The sequence below is a fragment of the Cololabis saira genome, chromosome 12, assembly GCF_033807715.1.
Source record: "Cololabis saira isolate AMF1-May2022 chromosome 12, fColSai1.1, whole genome shotgun sequence".
NCBI classification, from domain to species: Eukaryota; Metazoa; Chordata; class Actinopteri; order Beloniformes; family Belonidae; genus Cololabis; species Cololabis saira.
In genome coordinates this window covers 21,967,000-21,991,489 of record NC_084598.1, presented here as the reverse complement: position 1 = coordinate 21,991,489, position 24,490 = coordinate 21,967,000, and the positions used below count along the sequence as shown (strand labels likewise).

Sequence of the window (24,490 nt, the reverse complement as noted above, 5' to 3'; positions counted from 1 at the left end):
TGCAGATAAGCCCATGCAAATGAACCAGGCACTGTTCATGCTGAATGGAAGGAGTGGTTATGTCCTTCAGCCCCCCATCATGAGGGACGACAGCTTCGATCCTTTTGACAGACATACACTACGAGGAATTGAACAAGTTACTCTGGAAATAGAGGTAAAGTAAATATTTTATTTGTGTGGATACAGATGTGACAGCAGGATGCTGGGCATGTGAAAGTTGATGAAAAATGAGTGGATGGTGCAGAATGTAACATTCTAAGAAAGAAAAGACAAGAAAATAGTATGGTGGTGTTCATCTAAGGTTGTTTCCTGAATTTTAAACTAGAGTAAGGGTCAGATTATTTCTTATGTTCTAATACATAAAACCATGTAATATATGTCTTGCTTCTGCACATTGAGAGGAAACAACTGAGGTGGTTGTGGCATCTGGTTAGGGTGTCAGTTTCAGGCACGTCCAACTGGGAGTTCGTCCCACAGCAGACATAGTACATGCCAGAAAGATTATATTTCTGAGCTGGGCTGGAAATGCCTTGTGTCCTCGTGGAGGAGCTGGAAGAGTTAGCTGGGGAGAGGGCAATACTCCCATGAACGGAGCTGAGATAAGCGTAAAGGCTGAATTATACTTCTGCGTCAAAACGACGCCGTGTCTACGGCGTGTGGTTTTTGGACACGCAGAGGACACGCCGTCACATGCGCCGTCAGTGACGTGCACCTCCCGAAAATTGTAACTACGCGTCGAGGAGACGCCGTCCACACGCAGACCGAGAGGGCTGTGATTGGTTCGTTTGAAAGCGAAGCATTTCCGGTTTCCGGTTTGAATCAGTAGTGAACTTCCAGGGCTTTTTTCTTCGTTTATATGTGATTTTTTTTGTTTTAGTTTTTTGCACAATAGTTGTCCTTATTTCTTTGATTTACTGTGACCGGAAAAAGTCGGATAAACCATTCAGAAAAAGATCGCTAACTAGTGGTCGCGGGGGGTACTGCACCGCGACCAAACGGAGAGACGGAGAACTCTGAACGATTCGTGACGGCACCACGGGTGCGCCGTGTGCTCTGCGTGTGTGTGACGCAGAAGTATACTCAGCCCTTAAGGCAATTGATGGGTGAATGAATGAATGAATGAATGGATAAAACTGCTGTGTGACCCCATTCTGCAATAATTTACGTTTGTCCTGAGTGGCTTCTGTTGCTGTCAAAAGATTCTGCAGGAACAGGGACATTTCCTGGCTACACACTTTTGATTTTTGGGTGTTTTTGTCACATTACCTAACCCTTCATGTGCTTTCACAAAGTGTTTAGTTTATATCCATACTCAGGCAAACTGCTCATAAATTACACCATACAGCCTTGCAGTTAAGCATGTTCATTGTGTTTTTTGTGCAATGTCAATACTCCTTTGATGCACTGAATCAAAATGTGGGTGTTGCTGCAACTCACAATCTCCTCTAAGCTAATGTTATACATGTGTTAGTCAGTTAAGTTTCATTTGTTCAGGTACAGCTTATTGTTTTTGTGAGGTTTCTGCTCTTGGCCTTTTTGTTAAATTTCAATATCATAAACAGATTTTAGCTGCTTTTTGAAGCTATAGCCCTTTCATGCAGTACTTGAGTTGAGGGGGGATGGCATCCCCCCTGAAATAAAAACAGTCAAAATCATCCCCCCTGTAAAACTGCCATCCCCCCTTTCCATCCCTTATGTCATTTCATCAATGAATATGGTATTACTGCTATTTCAACATTTAGAGTCATCACCAGAAAAATAACTTATTTGACAATTTTCACCTGTTTCAAGTACATTTTCACTTGAAATAAGTAGAAAAATCTGCCACTGGGACAAGATGTATCTTATTACAAGCAAAAAAATCTTGTTCCACTGGCAGATTTGTCTGCTAATTTTAAGTGAAAATAGTCATTTTTTCCAGTGATGAGTCTTGTTTTAAGTGTAATGAGATTTTTTTACTAAAATGAGACATTTTAACTAGAAATAAGACAAATATTCTTGTTAAGATTTTGAGTTTTTGCAGTGATCCATTTTACTTAGGACAGAGTCATATCGATAAGTTCAGAAAACTGTTCTTTATTGTTGTGTTTTGATGTATTTGATGTAAGCCCAGTGGATATTTAAAGCTTACAGAAGGCTGCATTTAACTGCTGCTATGTCATTCCTGCAGTATTTCTGCAGCGGTTTTGGTCAGTGCTATTATTTGTAATATATTATATTATTTGTAATCAGCACAAATTATCTGTCCCTATATGATAAAATCCACCATCCACCCTGATTTTTTTTTTTTTTTTTTTACAACTTGAGTACTGCTTTCATGTCTTATTGTCATTACAAATGTATAGATATCGTTCCTTTAATACAGTGAATAAATATTGTTTTTGGTGGATGTAAAATCAATTATGTCCATAAAAGAGTTGACTTCATGCAGGCTGTATGGATTCTGCATGGTTAATGTTGAGGTCGTAGAATACTTCTGATTTTCAAGCAGTTTAATTGTGGTTCAGTGAAACTTGTGCTTGTTGCAACACTGCAGTCATGTTCAGCTTCAAGTACAACTGCAGGTCAAGTTCAGTGGCGTTAAACCACAGTCAAGCACATGCTAACCGACTGTGCACTTGGCCCCTGCACATTCACTAGGAAATAAAAAAAATAAAAAGGTCTGAAAGACTGCACTGTTCAGAATTGTTGTTACTCTTGTAATGTTACAAATTTAACAAAGTGTAAACTGACATAAGGAACTCAAGATGTTACGCTGAACTTATACTGCTTACTTACATTCTTCAAACCATGAGAATAACGTTATAAAGCCTTGTGGTGAAGGTGAGGCACTGAATTCCCCAAATATATTACTTTTTTATAACAAAAGACTGACCAATATGTGCCAAATTTGGGTTCCTGCAAGTTTATGTGGATTAAAGGAAACCTTTTATGTTAGAGACCTCAAGACTAAGGATTCACTTCATCTTGTTGGAAACCAACCGACAGAAAACAGCGCTGTTTCTCTCTTGAATCACCCCTCTATGTTTTAACACACACACACACACACACACACACACACACACACACACACAGAGGCACTGTACTGCACTCTCCACCAGCCTCCTGAGCTGTGCATTCATCCTGCAGTCTTGTCGCAGTGTTGATGCTTGTGTACAAACTCTGTATTATTTCAAGTGTGAGACTTTGTGGTACTTTTTTTACAAGTGCACTTCATAAGTTCAAACATCTGTACCTAAATGACCACGAAGGGAAGTTGTTTTTTTTTTGTTTTTTTAAATACAGCATCTTAAATCAACCCATGGCAAAGCAGCACTGAGAAGTATGTAGGACCTGTTCTGTATGTTTGAAATTATATTTTCATTATTACAGAGAGCGGTAAAAGTACTAAGAGATGGTGCAATTAGGTTACATGTATTGGTTCCACTGTGAGCAGTAGCTGATGTTACTTGTTGAGGGTTGTAGTGCATGCGTGAGCATGTGATGGAATGAATGATGCATGAAGTTCTGAAATTTTAATCTGCTTTCTTTTTTTTTTTGGTCTTCTGAAGGTGTTGGGAGCCAGGCACCTGCCCAAGCACGGACGAGGCATTGTCTGCCCTCTCATTGAGATTGAGGTGTGCGGAACTGAGTATGACAATGCCAAGCAAAAAACAGACTCGGCAGGTGAGCAGTGCTTCATGTTTACCACAGGTTTCTCTGTCAGTAAAGGTTTGCTGCAGCAAAACTTTAGGAATGAGTTGCTGTTTCCTGCATGCGTTACCTGTGGCGTAATTTGCTTTCTGGTCCGAGGAAAAACAGGAAGTTGTACAAACAACTGTGGCCTGTCGGGAAAATCTAGGGGGGAAAACGCTGCCTAATGGGGACATGATGTCATCTCGCGTCAACTTTTAATAAGAGAAGACGTGTTTAGCTTTGTGTTTTCCAGTAGGATGAACTTAACTCTTACAAAACAGTCATATTTCTGTTCAATCAGACTGTATTTGTATTGTATTTTTAATAAACTGAATGTAACACAAAATGCTTAGAGTGCAAATGCTCAGTTCAAAATATTAACCTCAGCCCCAACGTTCAAGCCTCTAGAAGCTCTAAAGGGCTGAGGAAGGGAAATCATTTAGATCTCATAAATCCTCCAAAGTTCATGTATTTAAAAAAAAGATTTTTACCAAAAATCCCCCCTCCCCCCCAAACATCAGCACTGTTAGCCTCAGGTCTTCAGGAAGGCTGTTTTCATTAAGGCCCACATCTGTGGAACAGTGAGTCTTTCTGTGGGTTTTAGCTCTAAATTTTGGTACAATTAAAGTGTCTCTTCCCAGAGAGCTGAGGGTTTGCAGTATTAAAGCCACTAAGAGTCAAAGCCATTAAGAGTTTTGTAAACCAATAACATAAGCAGACAGTTCTCATTAATCACTCATGAGTATATAAAGCAGTAGCATGTCTTTTTATATTTAAGCTTGTCTCTTTAGTTGTGTTTATATCCTCTAGTTTCTAATCAAGAGCAATGAACCATGGCAAAATAATTTTCATTTATGGATTTAAAGAAATGCTTTATATCTTTTTTTTTTATGTTAAACTCTGGATGTGACACAGTGATGTGTTTTATATAGTCACTTGATACTTATATGCTTTTTACAGTCCTATTTACTTGGAGAAAGTTACACAATTACAAAATGACATTGACACCAGTGGGTAATGTATGTTTCACAGTCCTTGTGCATTCTTTGTGTTTTCTTGTCGTCTGCAGCTGATAACGGTCTGAATCCCACGTGGCCAAGGAAGTCGTTCAGGTTTACAGTGTACAACTCTGCTTTCGCCTTCCTGCGCTTTGTGGTTTATGAAATCGACATGTTCAATGACCAAAACTTCCTGGCTCAGGCAACATTCCCAATTCAGGGCCTAAAGACAGGTATGTGCTCACAACCTTCCTCTCAAGCAGGGGGAATAATTCGATTGGAATCAACTTTATTATCATTGCACATGTTAAGGTACAGGGCAACGGATAATAATGAATAATGGTCAAATTGAAGTGTTTTTCTTTGCTTTTCATGGCACCAGGTTACCGGTCAGTTCCTCTGAAGAACAGCTACAACGAGGATCTGGAGTTGGCTTCTCTGCTAGTCCATTTGGATATTGTCAGAGGCAGGGTAAGCGGTTTATTCTGAAATCTCCTTTGTGACGTACTATCAACAAACTTTAAAAGAAGACATAAAGCCAAGCCATGTACCATGTAACTTGTAATCAGGAATCTGTGTGGTAGTTGAAACATCCTACTTTGACCAGACAGTTTGAGTTATTCTAGGAAGCTAGAATAACAAAAAATGACATTTTCGCTCCTTAGTTTACTAGGTAATGTCACAGTCAGAACTGTAACAGAGCATTGGCCTTCTGTTCCTATGCTTTGGACTAAGCGAAAGATATCCATACATTTCCATCCGAGAAGTGGGCAGCAACACTTTCTAAAGTCGTTTTTACACATGAACTTTGGTAATATTCACAGAACCTTATCATGGAGACTTTCATCCTCATTCAGCAGTACATGTCCATAAGAAATAAGTTCTCACTGCTGAAATTGAAACTGATTTTCAAATTTCATTTCCATTTTCCTGTTCAGGTGGTAATGCAAATGTCTAGAAAATGTGCAGCTGCAGTGGTTTTTGATAACGTAACAGTATCTTTCAGAATGTTTACCATTAACTTATAAACATTAGCATGAGATTATTAGCATGTAATAATCCTCATAGACATCATGAGGATCTGCAGTACAACCCGTGTTGTTGTAACTTGTAAATGACTTCTCTCCTCCCGGTTCTTCTAGGATGAAAATGGTGAGGTTCCGAGTCCATTGCTGGCTGTCGGGACCTCGTCACTGACATCGTCAGCCCAAGTAAGGCGAGAGCGTTTTGGGGAGCTGAGCTCGGTGTCCTCGACCTCCTCCAGCATGTCTCCTCTGCCCCAGTCGCCTGCTCAGGCCATGTCCTACCGGGGAAGGGAAGGCTCCTTTGAATCCCGCTACCAGTCCCCTATAGAAGACTTCAGGGTGTCGCAGTAGACTCTGCTGGACCACGTGGACCTGCAGAACCCGAGGTGAGTGTGTGGAGTGCGCTGCTCTTGTACGTGCTTGTGTGTGGAGCGGGTAGAAGATTGCAGTCTCCTGTGTGTCTCTTCAGGATGTTGGGGAGGACCGGAGAGGGCGAACAGAACCGTGTCTGATTCCAAGCCAACCAGGACTAATTTCTGCCACAGACCCCCCCCCCCCACCCCATCGTCCTTCCCCACCCAATCGCCTCTCCCCGTACTGATGATGTCACTGACTGCTGTGAACACTGTTTCCATGGAAACGCCCACCACCACTTTGGCCTACATTTAAGGCTGCTCTCCCTCCCTCCGTTCCTGAAAGGCCCTGCTCCCCCACCCCACCCCAACACCACCCCCCCTCCCCGCCCTGCCCTCCTCACAGGAAGGAGGAACCTGGACACTGGAGGGGCAGGGTGGCAGAGAGGAAGCTGACTGCTGTGGACAGGAAGAAAAAATGACTTTCACAGCAGAACAAAGAGCAAGGCTATAAAGATGTTCAGCCCTGGACTGTGTTTCACGGGGCAGATTGTAATCTCTTGTGTTTTCATTATGCACAACAGCTGCTTAGTTTGGATACAAGAGAGATCTAGAAAAAGGTATCAATTTGAAACTGTGTTCAGTTATGTTTCTGTCCTCTTCTCTTTTTTGGCATATATGAATATATATATTTATTCCTGCTGTGCTGTTGGCCAGACAACAGCAGCTGACATTGTGCTCTCAAAGAGCTCCTGTCTCAGTGTTTTTAATTATGATTATTTAAACCTTTTAAGATTCATAATGTGACCTTTTTTTTCTTCTTTTTTTTTTAAATGTTTGTGTAAAACATGGGGGCTCTCTTTCTTCTTTTTTTTAATGTATCTTTCTTCTTTTCTTTGAGAAGGACTTTACATGCCTCTGGATGAACTCATACTTTAAACCTGAGCTGAGATTACATTTTCTTTTTAAACCTTTTTTTTCATGGCGCCAGGAAGAAGTCATAGCCTGTTTGTGTTGGAAGCAGCGAGAGCAAACAAGGTCAAACGTTTGCACATACTTTTTATTTCTTAATTGCATTCCAAAAAAACAAAAACTGCACACCATTCCACTGTTCTGCGTTGCTTTACAAGTCTGACTTCAAACATTTGTTCACTGACAGTTCTTTTCCTGCAGGGTTCATCCAGTTGTGTGATGATGAGAGAGCAGGGAACAATGTCAAGCCTTTAAAAGGTTGTAGTCTGATTGTTACTGATCTGTTTTCTTAATAATTGGCTCTTTCTTTTTTCCCTCATCAGTTAATGTGTTGATGGCTGCATAGTTGTCTTTGCCCCTTTTTAAGGGGCCGTTCACACAGGGCTCAGGGCTGCATTCATGCAAATCTTTGCGCTCAACAATTTGACCATTATTCTTCAATGCAGCATTCATGTTCACATTTTATTCAGGAGACATTGTATATGTTTCAGTTTTATCACTATATCATCAATACTGTTACTATGGAAAATTGAGATTGTAAAAGTTACTTGATTAACCCTTCAGCTCAGTGTTCTTCAGATTTATGAGGTTTTAGTGTAAATGAGGAAAACAATTTCTCATTCCGACCGCTGCGTGTTAACGTTGGTTTTAGGTCCTAAAGGTGTTTTACTGAAACCAGATTCTTTGGAGTTTGTCAGTTATTTAAAAAAAAAAAAAAAATCAGTGTTTCTGACCATACTGACCAAGCATAACCAGAACCAGTGTAAGATATAAATCATGTCGTCTGGTGAAGCTAGCTACACCACAGTAACATAAGGGACCTTTTTGTTTGTGCTGCTGCTGAGTTTTGTCCCAGACAGTTGTGAGGATTTTAAATTAGGCTGCCTAAACACCCGACTGAATTGCCACTGCCCATTAACTTGTGATTTTGTGCAAAAAAAACAAACAAAAAAGGTTTGCACAGTGGGAATACAAATTGCTGTATTTCACGTTTTTGGCATTCTTAGCTTTACATTTTACCATGAGGTGTGAATCCAGAGCAGCGTTTTTCCTGCTTGTACATGATTATAAAAAGTAAGCTTGATATCTCACTCAGTGTTTGACTGCTGAGTCACACTTAAGCCATATGGTATGATTTAAGGTAAAAGCTGTGTCAGGAGTGCGTGCGTTTGTTTGCACCCCGGTATCAATCCCCTAAGCTCCTTTGTGTTAAATGTATTCTTCCTTCTGTTGTGGATGAACGGTCTTTGTGGACAGCTCATGTTCCAGTGCTCTTATTGCTGATCTGTCTGCAAAGCTCTGTGCCTCCATGTGCATATGCCACATAAAAGCAACATCTTTCACCTGCACAGCCATCAGGCACCCGCACAGATGTTATCACTTATTTTGACTGTTTCTCAGCCTTGTTTGAGCAAGTACAGACCATGTTTGACAAGTTGCCGACGCTTTGATGTACCTGTTATAAAGGCACCAAGTATGTTTTCAGCCACCAGTAATGAGGTCTATTCAGAGTAACTGAGAACACCTATGTGGATGCACAGTGTACTAAACTGTCATTTTTTTCCTTTTTTTAAATTGTCCTAGTGACAGCCTCATTTACATTTGCCTTCCTGTAATGTGCCTAAACTATGGAGAAGTATTCATCTTAATTTTGCCTTTCATATAAAACATATTCAAGGCTGAAAAGTAAATAAAATACTCACTGCTTTATACATTCTTATTTTCCTTTTTTTTTTAAATTGCTCTTCTTGCAGTTCAGTGAAAAGCGTGAATGTGCCATTTATGCAAAATACTTTTTTCTTAACTTCAAATACTGCTACACAGGAAATGCAATCACTCCAGGATGAGTTGCAATTATGAGGCCTTTTTAAACTAATTTCACTAAAATAAATTGTATGAAAGCGCTCAAGGGCGGATACTTATGAAGGGATTGGTTTAGTTGACATTAATCCGACGCTTTCAACAATGACTTGCACAGCCACGGATTCATTACGTTCTTTTTATTTTTGCAAATACATCTGTTAAAAATTGTACATCAAGCCTAAGTATGGAACTCTAATAAAAGTTCAGTTCTTTTACACAATTAATTCAATAAGAAAGTTCCATAAAAACAAATGTACGTGCATGTCGACAACGTAAATAAGCACTCAATGCTACAACACAAACCATATTCCAGATAAGTCTAATACACTGTTGTTTTGGACACCACAGGGTGCTTGCCTTCTTTGGGTGAAATAAGTCCAGATGTCGCAGCATACTGAACCGTGTCGAGTCCAATTTAAATTAAAGAGCATGTAGTTAGAACTCTAAAGTGAAACACCAAAGCTAACACATCCCACCTTCAAAACATGAGAAAAACAAAAATATGAATGACATAATTTAAACATAAGAATACTCTAAGTTCTCAGCAAGCACCCTGTGGTAAAAGACTTGTGCAGTTTTTCGTATCCTAAAACAATTGGTCTCCGATTTGTTTTGAGCACTGATAACGGTCCATCCACCACCTAGACTTCCCTCATCTTTTTTTTTTTACTTTCCATAATTCATCCCATCGCAGCAGGCAGAACAAACATGGCAGCACAACTCCAGAGTCAACCTCCCTCTACCTCCACCCCTTCACTTCAGTCTCTTCTGAAAACGTCCTTCTGAAGGGAAGATGGTAGCGTATCAGAGGATGTGCTTGTGTAGCGGATGGCTACAGAAAACGGAAGGAGGGAAGTGGTGGGTGGCTGAGGATAGTGGCTTTAGTGTATGTGGCGTGTCGGAGGAGGTCATGCCAACCTCTGGCGGTGGGACTGAGAAGGTAGAAGTGAGGGAGGGCTGGATAGGTGCAGATGGAGTCCAGATCCGTTTCCATCCAGGGATCCTGTTACAAAGCACAATCTGCCTTTAAGTCTCTTTTAGTCAGACTCCCAGCACAAAGACCAGCTGCGTTGTGAATTCGTCCTCGCACAAAGGCCACTTCAATCGGTTTCTGTAGAAATAAAAGAAAATTCCTTCTCATTATGCTCCCCAAAACAAAAATCATGGTTCTGGCATCAGATATGCACTTGAAACAAATATGTCACAACATGAAAATGTTGTTTTTGTATGTTCCACCTGAATCTAAACCTCTATTTAACACAAACATGTCAAGTTTCTTACTTATGAAATTTACTTGTGTACAGGCTCGCCACCCGTCCCTTAAAATACGGAATTGTTACATAATTGGGAATTAAAAGTTGCGTTCTGTATTGAACCAATACGGACATATTATGCTCTTATTTATTTATGTAATAATATACAGGTGAAGGTCGGAAAATTTGAATATATTGCAAAATTTCATTCTTAGTAAATTCAACTAAAGGTGAAACAAATATATTGTTTCCACTACATTCAAAGTGAGATATTTCAAGCCTTTATTTGTTATAATTTTGGTAATTATGACTCACAGTTTATGAAAACCCCAAATGAAAAAATCTCTATATTATGAAATCAATAAACAATTCAATCATCAAAATGATAACAAATAAAGGTTTAACACATTTTGCTTTGCGTGTAATGAGACTATGTAATATATTAGTTTCCCCTTTTAAGTTGAATTATTGAAATAAATTAACTTTTACACCATATTCTAATGTTCCGACCTTCACCTGTAGGTTATATTCTACATCTGGGCTGATGGACGTACACATCATAGGAGGCTATTTCAGTTGCTATATGGTTGGCTGTCTGTACAGTCATGCAAGTTAAATGCTATTAAAGCACTTTAAACTTTAAATCAAAGCATTTTGTTTTTTCATATAAAATAAATACATTTCTATGCAGTTTAGAAGTTTTGGGGATGTCCCTTTTTTTTGGCGCCTGCGCTGCTGAAATCGGGGCCTCCCTTATTTCTATTTCTGAAAGGTGGCAACCCTACTTGTGTAAGACCCAATACCAACAGGAGAGAAGCATTTTACATAAAACTGTACATACCTGTCCACAAAGCTGGAGTGAACTTTTAAGTGTATGATGGAAAGTAAAACTCCAAACAACGATTACCTTTAACAGTGTTCAACATCTTGTCAGTCGTGGTCTCTTTTGCTTGTGCTGCAACACTGCAATCCAACTCCACGGTTTTCCTCTCCACTCCGCCTGCTGGCAGCAGCTCCGGTGGGCAGGATCCTGTTGACGGCGGTTCTGCTGCCACACCTGATACAACCGGGTCTGCTGATATCGTATGAGCTGCAGTTGCTTTCACCTTTGAAGAGAACCAGTGTCGTACCAGGTCTGCTGTCAAACCACTGCCCTCAGCCAGTTCTTGCAACTGTCAGGATAAAGAAAATAATAAAATATGTTATGTTGATCATGCATGGCGACACAGGCCCCATAAGTGTTCGGGACAGACAACTGAATGAGACTGAAGATCTGATGCAACCTGTTTACTTTCTTGGCTGGGGTTATTTTTATGACTTTTGTTGTGAATTGGAGCAATTTGGAGATTTGAACTTCTTCCCCAACAACTCACAAAAACGTCAAAGACATTTTCCCTCAAAGAAGTAAAAGTAAGTGGATTTTGTCTTTGCTTTGTTGATGAAGGTAAGAGGATGTTTTATGTCAAACTAAACAAAGAAGCTCCTTTGAGTTGAGGATTAAATTAGTTCAAGAGACTGTTTCGCAGCCTCCCGAGAGCTTCATAATGGCTTTGGGACAATCCCCTCTTCAGTCTTTAGTGCAGGAGTACACAACGCTGTGTGGAGCTTATTCTTATTTAAAAACACGTCTCTGTAAAATGATGACTAAAAGATAAGAGTTTTGTCTCTCCATGATAACGCTGTGAAAACTAAAATATAAACATAAAATATAAACAATGTTAAATTGTAATCAGCATTTAAGGAGAAAAAAAAAAAAGACAAACCTGAAAGTCAATTAACTGATAACTATGGGATGAAATTCACTTGTACGTCTTCAGTCAAATACATATAAGATTATCATCTCATACCTCCCTTTTGAGAAGAACTTTTTTTTTTTTTTTTTTTTAAATATGAATGTTTCAAACAAGTATTTATATTTATAAGTATTTATATTCTCTCCTGTAGAAGTAGCTGAGCAGATCCTGTGGCGTGTTACTAAAGCAGCACAAATCAGTTCTTTGTCTTTTAAGTTTAAGTAGTTCTGAATCAAACTACTCGAGTAAAGAAAAACAACACCTTTTTATTCTATTTTAATGTTCACACCATATGTTGTGATGAGTACCTGTGACTCCTCCAGCCTGCCGTGGGTGTCGAGGTGAGCCTGGAGGATCTTCTCTTTCTCCCTCTGCAGGTCCTCCTCCAGGCCCAGGTTCTGGTACTCCTCCAGCCACTTCAGCTGGCCGTTCTTCTGCACGTAACGACAGTCCCCGAACCAGCGCACCACCTCGGACCGGGGCAGCCCGGTGCCCGTGAGCAGTTCGTCGTACTGGGTGGCGCTGGGCCACTGTGTCCGAGCGTAGACCTGTTTGAGCAGGTGCAGCTGCTCCACCGTCTTCTTCCCACGGACAGTTGTGGGTTTCAGGGAGTGGGGCGTTTTCTGTGTTGGGGTGGAGGACGGGCTTGGTTTGGAGACCGTGCATGAGGTGGAGCCTGTGGACAAAACAGGCGTGCTGCTGGAGTGAGGCGGTACTGTTGGACTATCCGATCCTTCACTTTCCGATTTGCCACTGGCCTCTGTCACTTTCAGCATTTTCAAATTGATTTTAATAGGATTGACTTTCAGCTCTCCAGAACCGTCATCTCTCTGTCTCTCTTCTCCATCAACCTCCATCTCATCCTCATCGTCTTTCAGTGCCCGCTCCGCCTCCTCCCTCTTTTTCTCCGCTGCCACCCTCTTCCTCCTCTCAGCGAACCAGCCATGGATCTCTCTCCTGGTCATCTTGGTCTCAGATCGCAGCCTGTCCACTTCCTCTCCTGATGGGTCATCATTCTGGGTGAAGCTGGTCTCCAGGGCTTTAACCTAAAAATAGAACGTGTATGAAAGAGTTTTATTTTTCCAAGAACCACAACTTGTTAATCATACTGACACTTAGGGCTGTTCGATTTTTCCCAAAAATAAAATCTCGATTTTTTTTCTCTCAAAATCCAATTACGATTATTTTGTGAATTGACAAAAGGCAAAGAAATTATTTCAAATATGCTGTTTTTTTATTGAACATTTGCCCCATTGGGCTTTAAGTGCAAACTTTGCTCTTATTAAACCAAAAATGAATGAATAAAGTGCAAAACTCTGTAAAATAAGTTGAAAAAAAGTTTTAAAAAATATAATAAAATATAAAGTTTCATCTCTGAAAAAAAAAATCAGCAAATCAGCACTTGCAAACATACAGTAAGTTATATTTCCAATTAAATAAAACAAGACATTTTCTAATTAAACTAAACTGGGTCTTTGCATGCTAAATAATAATGCAACCCATGAAGGAGGTAGAGGTGTGTAATGTCAGTCATTACATTTGCTATTCACATTTGCAAGTTTTTTGCAAGGAACACGAGCCGGTCTACCGCATCTGGCTTGAGGGATGCCCGGTGGCATGTTACAACGCCCCCTCCTACACTAAAGAGCCTCTCCGATGGGGCACTTGTCGCAGGTATTGAGAGGTATTTCCATCAATCATTAATATGTGTGTGTGTGAGGTAAAAAAAAAAAAAAAAAAAAAAAAAAAGTGAAAAATCGATTTTACGATTGTCACGTTTTAACATCGTTTTAATTACATAATCGCGATTACGATTTAAAATCGATTAATCGAACAACCCTACTGACACTACGACATTTAAAATAAACTCATGCTTGCTATTTAGCAGTCTCACCTGGTTGGCGTCTCTCTCTTTGTAACGGATGGCTGTAAAGTCGGGTGACGGCGCTCTCGGGTGTCGGCGGGAAGGTGTGGTGGGAGAAGTGGGAGTCTGTGTCCCAGCCGGGTTCAAGGGAGCCGTTGGTGAGCTGTGCTGGGGTGTTTTTGAACCAGAGTTGCTACTACTTTCTGACAGATCTCCCAGGGTTGAGATGTCGGCGGAAGCGGTGCTCCCAGGTGTACTGGAACCGCTCCCTGCTCCGGACGCCGTACTGGACTTACTCTGCCCTCCCGTGGCTGAGCGCCCACCTTTGAGGTTGCGAAAGTGGTAGCGCCGGTCGCTGAACCACTTGCGTACTTCTCGCACGGTGAGGCTGGTCAGACTGACGAGGCGCTCCACCTCCTCCTGGTCGGGAAACTGGTTGGTCTGAAAACTATCCTTCAGTGCACCGAGCTGCTCCTGGGACTTCTTGGCCTTGTAAAAGCTGGGGTCCAGGAATGCGTTGACAGGTGTCCGGGAGCCCAGTGTGCTGCCAGGAGCAGCTATGGGAGAGGGGGAGGGGGATTTGGAGGCGGGGGATGAAGCGTCCTCCATTTTGATGAGTGGGGAGTCGCTGGCGGAGGGTTCGTCATCGTCCGTGCTCGCGTTGTTATTTCTGCTGCTGCTGCTGTAACTGTCTTTGCTCTGCCGTTCATTATTGTCACTTATACTGTTGCTGTCCACGGCTTTGCTTTCGAGGCGCGTGGAGCTGGTGTTGTTCGCTGCACTGACATCCGTGTTCTTAGCACTGACGGGGCCGGCAGCGCTGCTCTTGCCACTGGAGTCTGCATTAGCAGCGCTGTGTTTGCCATTGACATTGCTCACCTTAGCATTACTGTGATTACCGTTTCCAAGACTGAGGTTGATGACACCAGCGTTACTACTATTAGAACTGCTCGTGCCCCCTCCCCCACTTTTACTGCTGACAATGATATTGCTCCCTGCACTGCTGCTGCCCACTGTTCCCACCACCATACTGATTCCTTTGTCTGCCACGAGGGCCGCGGCGGGCCGGGCCTGCATCATGGGCCGAGCAGCTGCCTGGGGCTTAGGTGTGACAGCCAGCGCCACGGGAGCACTGCTGACCTGGATGCCATTTGCGACCACGGGCTGGGTGACGATGACCCCTCCCTGGCTCACCAGAGATCCCTGTAGAAATTGAGGGATCCCTGCAGCCCCGAGTGAGGCAGGCAAGACTGTGATTGTGTGTTGGGCGTGACCGTGGTGACTGTGGGTCTGGTGCTGAGAGGTGGCTGGTGCCGTCTGAATGATCGTATTAAACATCTTCCTTCTGGCCTCCTCTATTTCCTCCGGAGACCAGCTGATGCCTTGCTTCAGCCTCTGGGCGGTGAACCAGATCTTGATCTGCTCTTCGGGGAACTTGGTGACCACGGTCAGGTAGCAGAGCTCGGCTTTTGTGGGGTATGGGAACTTACTGAAGGAGGTCTTCAGGAAGGAGGAGTCGTCCATGGAGGCACTGTAGGTGGGGATGCTGCTCAAAGGAATCATTACCTGGAAGAAGGACAAGAACAAAAAGTAAAGTCACTCCAGGACATTTTGTTACTTTTCATCTAATTATAATGTTCATATTTCAAGGACAGAAAAAACAAAAGCTACCTTGGGGAGATTTTTTGAGGATGAAAGTGGGGAAGCTGAAGAAACATTTGAGGAGGTGTTTAGTGGCGCAGAGTGGGGAATGCTTCTGTTTTGAGCTACAGAAACCACCTAGAGGAATTTTAAAATAATGTAAAATATAGATGGAATAAAAACAGAGCAAGAACAGCTACTGTATGAGATAACACGTACCTGTGTGATGGGAGTCTTGAGCATTGGTAATGCTGCTGAACCGTTGACTATCTGGATCGCTGAGGGCAGTGTGACTTTAGTTGTCCCGTTGTGGACAATTGTAGGAACATGGGTGACCGTCACGGCCGCCGTCTCTTTTCTTTCAGCTTCTCTTGAAGCAGGGATAGGATGAGGATCTGAGGTCAGATCATCCGAGACCAGGTGAGACACCACAATCCGTTTAGGCTCCGATTTGCCCTTCAGCATCCTCATGATCGGGGTTTTGGTGATGGAAATCTCACTCTCTTTCCCCATCTCTGCCACATTCAGGAGACTCTGCTCCACCACCACCCTCCTGTCCCTTTTCCTCAACTGAAGAGTGGTGTTCAAAGTGCTGGGATGAACTCGGGCATTGTGCAGGGCCAGCCCTTCAAACTTAAGTGCCGAAACACCACAGTTCATGCACACAAAGCTCGGATCTGCACGGAACTCTGGATGCCCGGTGTAGACGTGGTCCAAGAACAAATTAAGGTCGTGGGTTTCAAAATTACAAGGCTTACAGGTGTAAGTGCCTGCACCGTCCATATCAGCATCCCCAGCTTCTAGTTTGGAAGATTCACCAGGGTCTAAAATCCTATGTGTGTCACCCCCAGAAACCCTGGAGTGGTGGAGAAAAACTGGAGAGTCCCGCTCAGCCTCCTCTACGTGGCGGATAACCTTGCTCGGGATCATACAAGGCGTCGTGGACTTCCTCTTGCTGGCCATGGTGTGGTCACAGTGGGAGCGCTGGCCAAATGGCTGAGAGGGGGGTGTAAGCGAGAAGATGGGCTTCTTGTTGACTATAGACCAGGCATGGGGGAACGAGGGTTGCGGGGCTCGTCCATGGGTCCAACTGGTTCACTCTGCAGTTTGTAAGGAAATCCTGGAAATGGGGAACAAATTAGAGTTAAATCAGTCGCCATTTAAGTTGAGAAACCTTGAATTAACCCAACAAACTTGGTTAACTCCTTTTTATATTCAAGTGACAAACAAAGAAAAATATGTGAAACTGGATTCAGAACACGTGAGATAAAGAGTTCTCACAGTTTTCCCACCTAACTGGGTTAAATAAACAAATCCTGTACAGATGGGTGATTCCAGGTTAGGGCTGTTCGATTAATCGATTTTAAATCGTAATCGCGATTATGTAATTAGAACGATGTTAAAACGTGAAAATCATAAAATCGATTTTTCACTTTTTTTTTTTTTTTACCTTGTCTGCACACATATTAATGATTGATACCATATTAATGATTGATGGAAATACCTCTCAATACCTGCGACAAGTGCCCCATGGGAGAGGCTCTTTAGTGTAGGAGGGGGCGTTGTAACATGCCACCGGGCATCCCTCAAGCCAGATGCGGTAGACCGGCTCGTGTTCCTTGCAAAAAACTTGCAAATGTGAATAGCAAATGTAATGACTGACATTACACACCTCTACCTCCTTCATGGGTTGCATTATTATTTAGCATGCAAAGACCCAGTTTAGTTTAATTAGAAAATGTCTTGTTTTATTTGATTGGAAATATAACTTACTGTATGTTTGCAAGTGCTGATTTGCTGATTTTTGTTTTTCAGAGATAAAACTTTATATTTTATTATATTTTTTAAAACTTTTTTTCAACTTATTTTACAGAGTTTTGCACTTTATTCATTCATTTTTGGTTTAATAAGAGCAAAGTTTGCACTTAAAGCCCAATGGGGCAAATGTTCAATCAAAAAAAAGCATATTTGAAATCATTTCTTTGCCTTTTGTCAATTCACAAAATAATCGTAATTGAAAATCGGATTTTGAGAGAAAAAAAAAAAAAAAAAAAAAATCGAGATTTTATTTTTGGGCAAAATCGAACAGCCCTATTCCAGGTGAGGCGTCATTCACACAGGTAATATCAAAACCTTGAGGAAAAAAGTCAGTGACGTTAGAAAATGTGATTAAAGTAATAGTTGAGTCTTTTCCTCGACCTTTTACGAGGGCGTTCAAACCAGCTTGGTCTGCTCTTTCACAACAGGCTTTTGGGGCGAGCTCCTGTCCTACCCTCGTTCTGTCCCCTCCCCCACACGACCACGTCTCACTTCCCTTCTTTCAGACATAGACCCACAGAGACTGATTTCTTTTTTTAAATCCAGTCTCCGTTACCTCACTTAACAGCTTTGATTAAAAACCCAACAGAAACTTTGAATGTTGCTGCTTTCGACAGCGTGTACATGACAACTAAGCAGGCAACTGGGTGTTTCAGCACATGTTCCTCTCTCCCCTCTGTCCTCCAGCTGCGACACAAACACACTTGTATGAGAACATACGTCTTAAATGTTCACCACAACTCCAGACAGACTCCTTGTCTTTGTGTGAAATGAGGCTTCCTACCGAGGGCTTCGCACCTACCTCCGTCCCCCAAACACAGAGGATGTGATGCAGTATTGAAGGACAGCTCTAGGGCAATTACTCTCCTAGCCACTCTGCCCCGACATGACACTTCTCGCACGGCGTAAGGAAATCTCACCAAGGTTCAACAGCTGAGCAGAATTCAAGGAGAAAATTGTGAAATCTCACAAAGTCTAGCCCATCCCCTCGCAAAAGGGGACTCCATGAACAAACCAAACACAAAATCTGGTTTCCAGGTAGACTGCCTGAATCTAAACTACTCATATATTCAGCTTGTATACACAGAGCAGTTAATGATGATATTAAACTTATCTGGGACTTGGAAAAGGTTGGCATGCTCTTCATGCCAACCTTTTTCCGCACGACTGTTGTAGCATCATCGTTTCACTGTAAACATGCGCAACAACCTCAAGAGTGGTTTCAGTCAATAGATCAACCCTTCTACTTGTTCAATGACAAATATTTTGTCCTCCACTCACAAGAGCACACAGAAATCATTTTGGTTTGTCACACAAAAGGTCACGGCACATTAGATCAGAGCCCAGTTAACCCTCACAGGACTGGGATGTGGCAGACGGTATTAAAAGGTTCACTCTGTACTCGGGGGGTGACAGAAAGGCAGACCCAAAATATCTCGGTCGGCATGTCTTATTAAATCATCTCTATCTTGTGAATTAGATGCTCAAATAAATCTGTGATTAGAGGATGAAAAAAGGATTCTCCTTTTTAATCTCTCCTCACTTTGAGCCAGAGAAGTTTATCCACATCTTTGGATCCGAGTGTGAGGGGTTAATAGGCAATTGAGGTTTGCTACTGTGAGGGAACGTGATGCCCCTCACCTCCCCCCTTGCATCCCCCCTACAGAGAGTAACTGCCCTTGGCTTGGGCTGCTGCACAACCCTCCTACTCCCCAGCCATTCAGTTCTGCATCAGGGGGCACCGGTCTGCCAAGGCAGGCTGGTCACATGACCGATACAAAGGCTTATGGGTGGGCAGTCGCAGCCATCCATCACGTGGTTCTGCTGGGTGTGGGTGGCAGGCAAGAAGAGAGCGAATGGGAGATGATGATGGGGGATGGGCAGGCTGTTTGGGGTGAGGAGGGGTGTTAACTATCGCGGAGGAAGCACTGAGGTGTTTCTGTGAGGAATTTTCCTCCCTGATACCCCCCTGCAGCCAGCCTTCCCCCGCACTTCTGAGCCCCCTTCTTGTTCAACACTGAAATCACACAGTGTGTTCCTCCCTTCTCACTGCAAAGCCTGGAATGTTCTGCCAATGGACGTAACCTGGACTTCAGCTTTAATGTCCATCTGTGCACACACACAAGTTTCAGTGGTGAAACTGCAGCTAAAACATCCACACAACATCTTTGGGAAAAGAAAGATCCCATTTACACACATATCACACCGTGTAAGGACTGAACGCTTACGTGCCTGCAGAAGAGGGGAAGAAATACATTTAAAAAAATAAAAATTCATGGCTAAATCAGCAGAAATGATCCCCAGCATGGCGAGAGACCCTGAGGCCCCACGCAGGTGATGCCTAGAACAATAAAAGTTGAGCCATCAAGAGCAGGTCAAAATGGGCGGCTTGTGTGTCAGCAGAAGTTCTGTTGACTCCCCGGTGTGAACGCTTTGACGTACCTCAACTGTTACTTCTTGCGTCTACGCCGACTGACCATGCAGCAATGCTGGTTTGGCGTCTGTTATGCATGTCAAAGCATTTGCATGTGTGGGTTTCCTGTGAGATTGAGTAGAGAGGAGGGACGGAGGGTGGGGTGGGCGCGCGTGTGTGTGTGTTAGTGTGTGTGTGTGTGTGTGAGTGTGTGGCGTGCGGGGGTGGGTGCTCGCATGCCTATGCGTGAAGCTTGTTTACTAAGGTAGTAAGGCTGCCGTGTTTATTGTGTGCGACCGATCTCCCAGTATCAAGACCACATTTCTGTCCCCTTGGTTCAAAACCTGTATTATCTTTGCATCATCAGCGTTGCATGACCTTCTTTCCGCACCTACACCGACTCTTGCGTAGGCCAGGACTATGTCCTCAGCGTACAAACCAGTACCAGTAATCATAGTGCTCAAACGCTCGGGAAAGCTCACAGCTCAACAGCCAGCTGAGAACACAGGTGTACCGCAGCGATATCTTGTTTCTGAAACAAATGCTCTCTTGGTAGGACAGTGGATGTGTTAAAAACACTGGTGGGCCTTTTCTTTGCTTCATTTCTTTGCTTTCCAAGTCGTCTTTTTTCCTTCCTCTTCCCCGTCACTCCCCCCTCCCTCTCGCACATCTCTACTCCCTCTCTTTCCCCTCCCTTCCTCCCACCGTTTCCCCCCTTCTTCTCCCTCTTCGAACAAGTTTGGCCCAGGGAGACAGGTCGGCAGCGTCACTGGTGTGTTACTGTCCCCATGGCAACCACCTCCTACCCCACCACCCCCCACCCTCCCAATCTCTATTCCACTGGCTCACTTCTCCAAGCACACGCGTGTAGATAAACACGCTCGCATCTCCCATGCCATCCAGCCCTTGACCCAAGCAGAGCTTGTTTGTTCCACACGCCCCTGTGAGTGGTATTTGGAGAGTCCCTGCCCTGCTCCTATTTCAGTGCCTCCCGCACACAGTGTTCATGTCTCTCTGTTAGGTGTGGTCGCCGTCTCCAAGGCGTGCTATTGGCCAGAGCCGCTGTCGTCTCTTCCTGTTAAATGTCTGTCCAGACATCTGCCATACTGCCCAGCTCCCTGCACACTCACTGCCCTTGTGCCTCTAAGAGGCCCAAATCACACAGCAGTCTTGTATTCAAGTATGAATATATAAAACAGGCCTGAGAGTTGAGCAGATGCTATACCTTTCCGATAAAAAACAACCTATGCATTCCAGCTCATTATCAAGTTTGCACCTACGCAGTGTACACCTTTTTCAACTTTGCAGTTCTGAATACTCATTCTTCGCCAGGTTTTCTTGTGTCTCTGAAAAAAACAACTTCCACCCACCTTAAACGGGCACAGTTCCAGATAACCTCTGCATGTCAATCAGATCTAAGATTTCACTCCATCATGTCCCCGTTGACAACCACAGCTCACTAAAACAAATGCATGTTTGGTGCATCTAAACTCCTGTCCGCAGCTGTCTCAGTTGTCGCACAGTATCGGCACGCATAAGGAAACCTCAATTACAGGGTCCCTACAGTGCCTATCCCTCTGATCCCCGAGTCTCCATCTGGGCTCCTCTCAGGTCAGGGAGCGGATGGCTGCGTGGGCTGCAAGCGGCTGCATTGCTGTGGCCGCTGCCGGTGCATGCGTTAAAACTGGGTTGGCTGACAGGGGAGGGAGAGAAAGATGGCGGAGCATCATGCTTTGTGTTGTCCAACCTAAAATGGCTGACATCACAAGCTGTTCATCAGCTAAGCAGAGCAAGAGGCTGCTCCCGCTGCTGACCGAAACCCGCTCGCTGTGGACATGTGAGTGGATCACACTACTTTCCTTCAAGACTCTGAAAAAGCTCTTGAGAGTAGTTCTCTTTTTCTCCTCTCTCTTTTTTCCCCCCCTTCCATGATCATCCTTGGTAGTTGAGATCTGCAAGTAAATCATCATTACATGGGCCGCATGAAGAAGAAATTCACTGATGAAAAGTCACAAATGCCAGAAAAACTTCCAAGGTTCACTGAGTCATCTGCAAATTATTAGCCATTTGAAACATAAACTGACGTTTTGGTTGTGAAATAGATCAAAAATAAGGTTTGCAGGCAGAGAAAATCAAATCAAAGCTGCAAGAAACACTAAAGAGGGGAACGGAGTTGGGGGGTGATGGATGGAGGGGTGGACTAGTCAGTGAGACGAACATCCACCAAGCTCATGCCATCTCCAAACAACACAAAGAAGCATAACAGGATGAGGCAATGTAATTAACGCTTTCAAATCAGGAACAGATACTTTGAATTTTCAACCTCTGACCTTCTTAAATATCGTTATTCCACGTGTCGTCACGCCTCCTGTAAGCAGTCATGTGAAAACTGCAGAAGGTAATCGGCGGGTGATAAATAGGTACCTGGATTAAACTGTCTGTCTATACCTGAGACTCACGTGGACATCAGACACAAATTAGCTGCCTTGGAAAGCTTTGCTCTAATCCCTGGAGTGACACACACTCATGAAAACACTGACATGATAAATGACCATGGCAACAGCTTACAGACTCATAAGGCAATACTTTGCTGCTTACAGCTTGAGAGAGGAAGCACATCCAGCCAGTATGTGAACACAAACACCTCAGTACGTCTTGTGCAAAAAAAATTAAAAAAAGAACCAGAACATTAAAAACTAAATTACGTTTAGGACCAGCTTGGTGGGGTATCTTTTATCTAGACAAAATAACAGGCTATTCTTACGGAAATGAAATTGCCATTTCATGGATATTTTTGTTTGTGTACTTATTGTATTTTTCTTTGTTTATTTTACCTTTTTTTTTTTCCTTTCTATTCTTTTGCTATTGACTGATTTGTTTTTGGTGATTTTGTATTGAGGGGAGGATTTCTTATAAGCCCTTCGGGCTTCTTTTCCTCTCCTGCACAAATTATTTGTCTTTATATGATAAAAAAATGATTGTACTATCACTGTGCAAAATAAATAAATAAAATAAAAATAAATAAATAAAATAATAAAAAAAAGGGTAAATTAGCTATACATTCATTAAAAAAAAGGGGCAACAGATGGCAAACAGCATTAGTCGTCAAAGTGATTTCTAACTTCTCCAGTCACAGCAACACAGGACAGGTGAAATTCTGATTTCCCCGATTGTTTCGCAGATCTGGCGATATAATAATATTGTAAACAAACAATATAAAGAGGATGTTTCAACACATTTGACAAGTAAGCGGTGTTATTGTGGGGAAAAAGCAGATAAACGGAGAGGCTGTGCTGTGAGGCGTCAAACAGATCTGAAAACGATGCGCCTTCCGCTCAACTTAGACCCCAACTTAACGCAATTGTTACCGCTTTTTAAACGGTGTGCAACTTATCTAGCGACTGAGGGAGATAGGAAACCCGCTTCCCTTCTCCCAAAGCCCCCAAAAACATCCAGTCAGTCCTCTCTCCCCCCCACACGGTCGGCTGTCGCCATTTTAAGCAGGCGACATGCAGCTGGCCAGCGCTGCTGAGCAGAGCTGCAAAGGTGAGGCAAGTTTAGCAGAGGTAAACCCCGGTAAAGCCCGGTAAACCCCGGTACTGGCACTGAACCACACTCACCTCGCCGTCACGGAGCTCCCTGCACGCAGCAGGTACTGAAAAGTTTACATTGACATGCACTCAGAGAGAGAGAGGCAGCAGCGACGCAGGGAGGTCTGGCTGCACTGATGGAAACTTGTAGGTGCAGGAGTCGGCAGGACAGGACCCCTCTGGGCGGACACACCGGACCGGAGAGACTCGGTCCCGGCTCTGTTTCTCTCCTCGCTGTTGTTTATTATTTCGTGCTGCTCTCGGCGGTGAAGCTGCCAGCGGAGGGAAGGAGGAAAACACGAAGGACGTGCCGAGGGAAGAGACGCACACGTGACGCAGACGTCACGGACGGTGGAGTTGGCGTGAGAGAGCTGGAGTCCCGTCCCGCATAGACCCGCACACACGCGGGGGAAAGGGGAGGGAGGGGCTGCTCTAGAGAAGTGCGTGATTGGAGCATAAACTGTCACGGTACTGGTTAAAAACGTGGAGTTCAGGCGGCTCTCACCTGTCCCCCCCTTCACAGGTAACCTCTCTTAAAGAGATAGCGCCTAAAAGTTATCCTGAAGTCACCTCGTTGCCAAGGAAACCGTCCGCTGTCTACGCAAGGAAAGGTTGAATATTCAAATGTCCTTATGCTGCTTGTAGTTTCCAAATTAGTCAAACTACGGAGTTGTTACTAAAAACATCCTCGTGTTCGTTTGTCTGGTGAACCATAAGAAAACCAGGGAAAAGAATCAAGATTAATACAAGCTTTTATTATATCATGCACAATGTTTTCCAGCCGGAGGAACACTTTTTTTATTTATCCTTTATTTATCCAGGAAAGTCCCATTGAGATACAATATCTCTTCTGCCAGGGAGTCCTAGTCAAGATGGCAGCAGAAAAATAAATTCAGTTTCATATAAAAGAAAATACATACAAGGACAAGTAACTTTACAAAAAAATAAAATCATATCAAAACAATAAACAAACAAACATAAAACATACAAGGATCAGAAAGCTAAAATGAATTCATGGCAAAGAATGACACTTGATTAAAAACATTTTCTCAAACCACATAGGTAGGAGAGAAATGCACACTGTTGTCATCAATCCAGTCATATTTATACTGAAAAAGGGAGGTGTTTTGTACGTTGTAGGAGCTGATGTTGAACCGCAATGAAAGAAACTTAAACATGTCACACTTTCAGCCAAATATTTTCTGTTGTCTATCTCTAATCCGACATGCCAA

General features: G+C 43.2%; 2 protein-coding genes across 4 annotated transcripts in view; one reads left to right on the top strand and one right to left on the bottom strand.

Annotated features, from left to right (window-relative positions):
- The window catches only part of plcg1 (phospholipase C, gamma 1), a 35,651-nt gene extending 26,916 nt beyond the window's left edge, over positions 1-8,735 (top strand). Inside the window, exons 28-33 of the mRNA XM_061735985.1 lie at positions 6-154; positions 3,552-3,666; positions 4,745-4,906; positions 5,056-5,144; positions 5,816-6,084; positions 6,168-8,735. Of these exons, the coding sequence (XP_061591969.1) occupies positions 6-154; positions 3,552-3,666; positions 4,745-4,906; positions 5,056-5,144; positions 5,816-6,049 (749 nt within the window). The 3' untranslated portion in view covers positions 6,050-6,084; positions 6,168-8,735. The remainder of the gene's footprint in view (positions 1-5; positions 155-3,551; positions 3,667-4,744; positions 4,907-5,055; positions 5,145-5,815; positions 6,085-6,167) is intronic.
- A 280-nt stretch (positions 8,736-9,015) lies between these two features.
- zhx3b (zinc fingers and homeoboxes 3b) lies at positions 9,016-23,622 on the bottom strand. Of its 3 annotated transcripts, none has more exons than XM_061735986.1 (7): positions 23,289-23,622; positions 15,657-16,557; positions 15,468-15,575; positions 13,827-15,362; positions 12,241-12,978; positions 11,047-11,311; positions 9,016-9,997 (listed from the first exon to the last, which is right to left on the bottom strand). In XM_061735986.1, exons 2-7 carry the CDS (start codon positions 16,398-16,400, stop codon positions 9,987-9,989), a joined length of 3,402 nt encoding a protein of 1,133 aa, XP_061591970.1. In that variant the 5' UTR covers positions 16,401-16,557; positions 23,289-23,622; the 3' UTR covers positions 9,016-9,986. The 3 variants fall into 3 exon arrangements, with proteins under 3 accessions (XP_061591970.1, XP_061591971.1, XP_061591972.1); XM_061735987.1 differs by lacking the exon at positions 23,289-23,622 and adding an exon at positions 21,999-22,080; XM_061735988.1 differs by lacking the exon at positions 23,289-23,622 and adding an exon at positions 21,039-21,638.
- Between the last annotated feature and the right edge of the window lie 868 nt (positions 23,623-24,490).

What these genes read in the sequence shown, in the direction of transcription:
- zhx3b (XM_061735986.1), bottom strand. Translation starts at nt 16,400, where the DNA reads ATGGCCAGCAAGAGGAAGTCCACGACGCCTTGTATGATCCCGAGCAAG. An exon ending in TCAAGACTCCCATCACACAG is followed by an intron (nt 15,576 to 15,656) that starts GTACGTGTTATC and finishes AAATTCCTCTAG; the next exon opens with GTGGTTTCTGTAGCTCAAAA. An exon ending in CCTCAAAAAATCTCCCCAAG is followed by an intron (nt 15,363 to 15,467) that starts GTAGCTTTTGTT and finishes TCCTTCTTCCAG; the next exon opens with GTAATGATTCCTTTGAGCAG.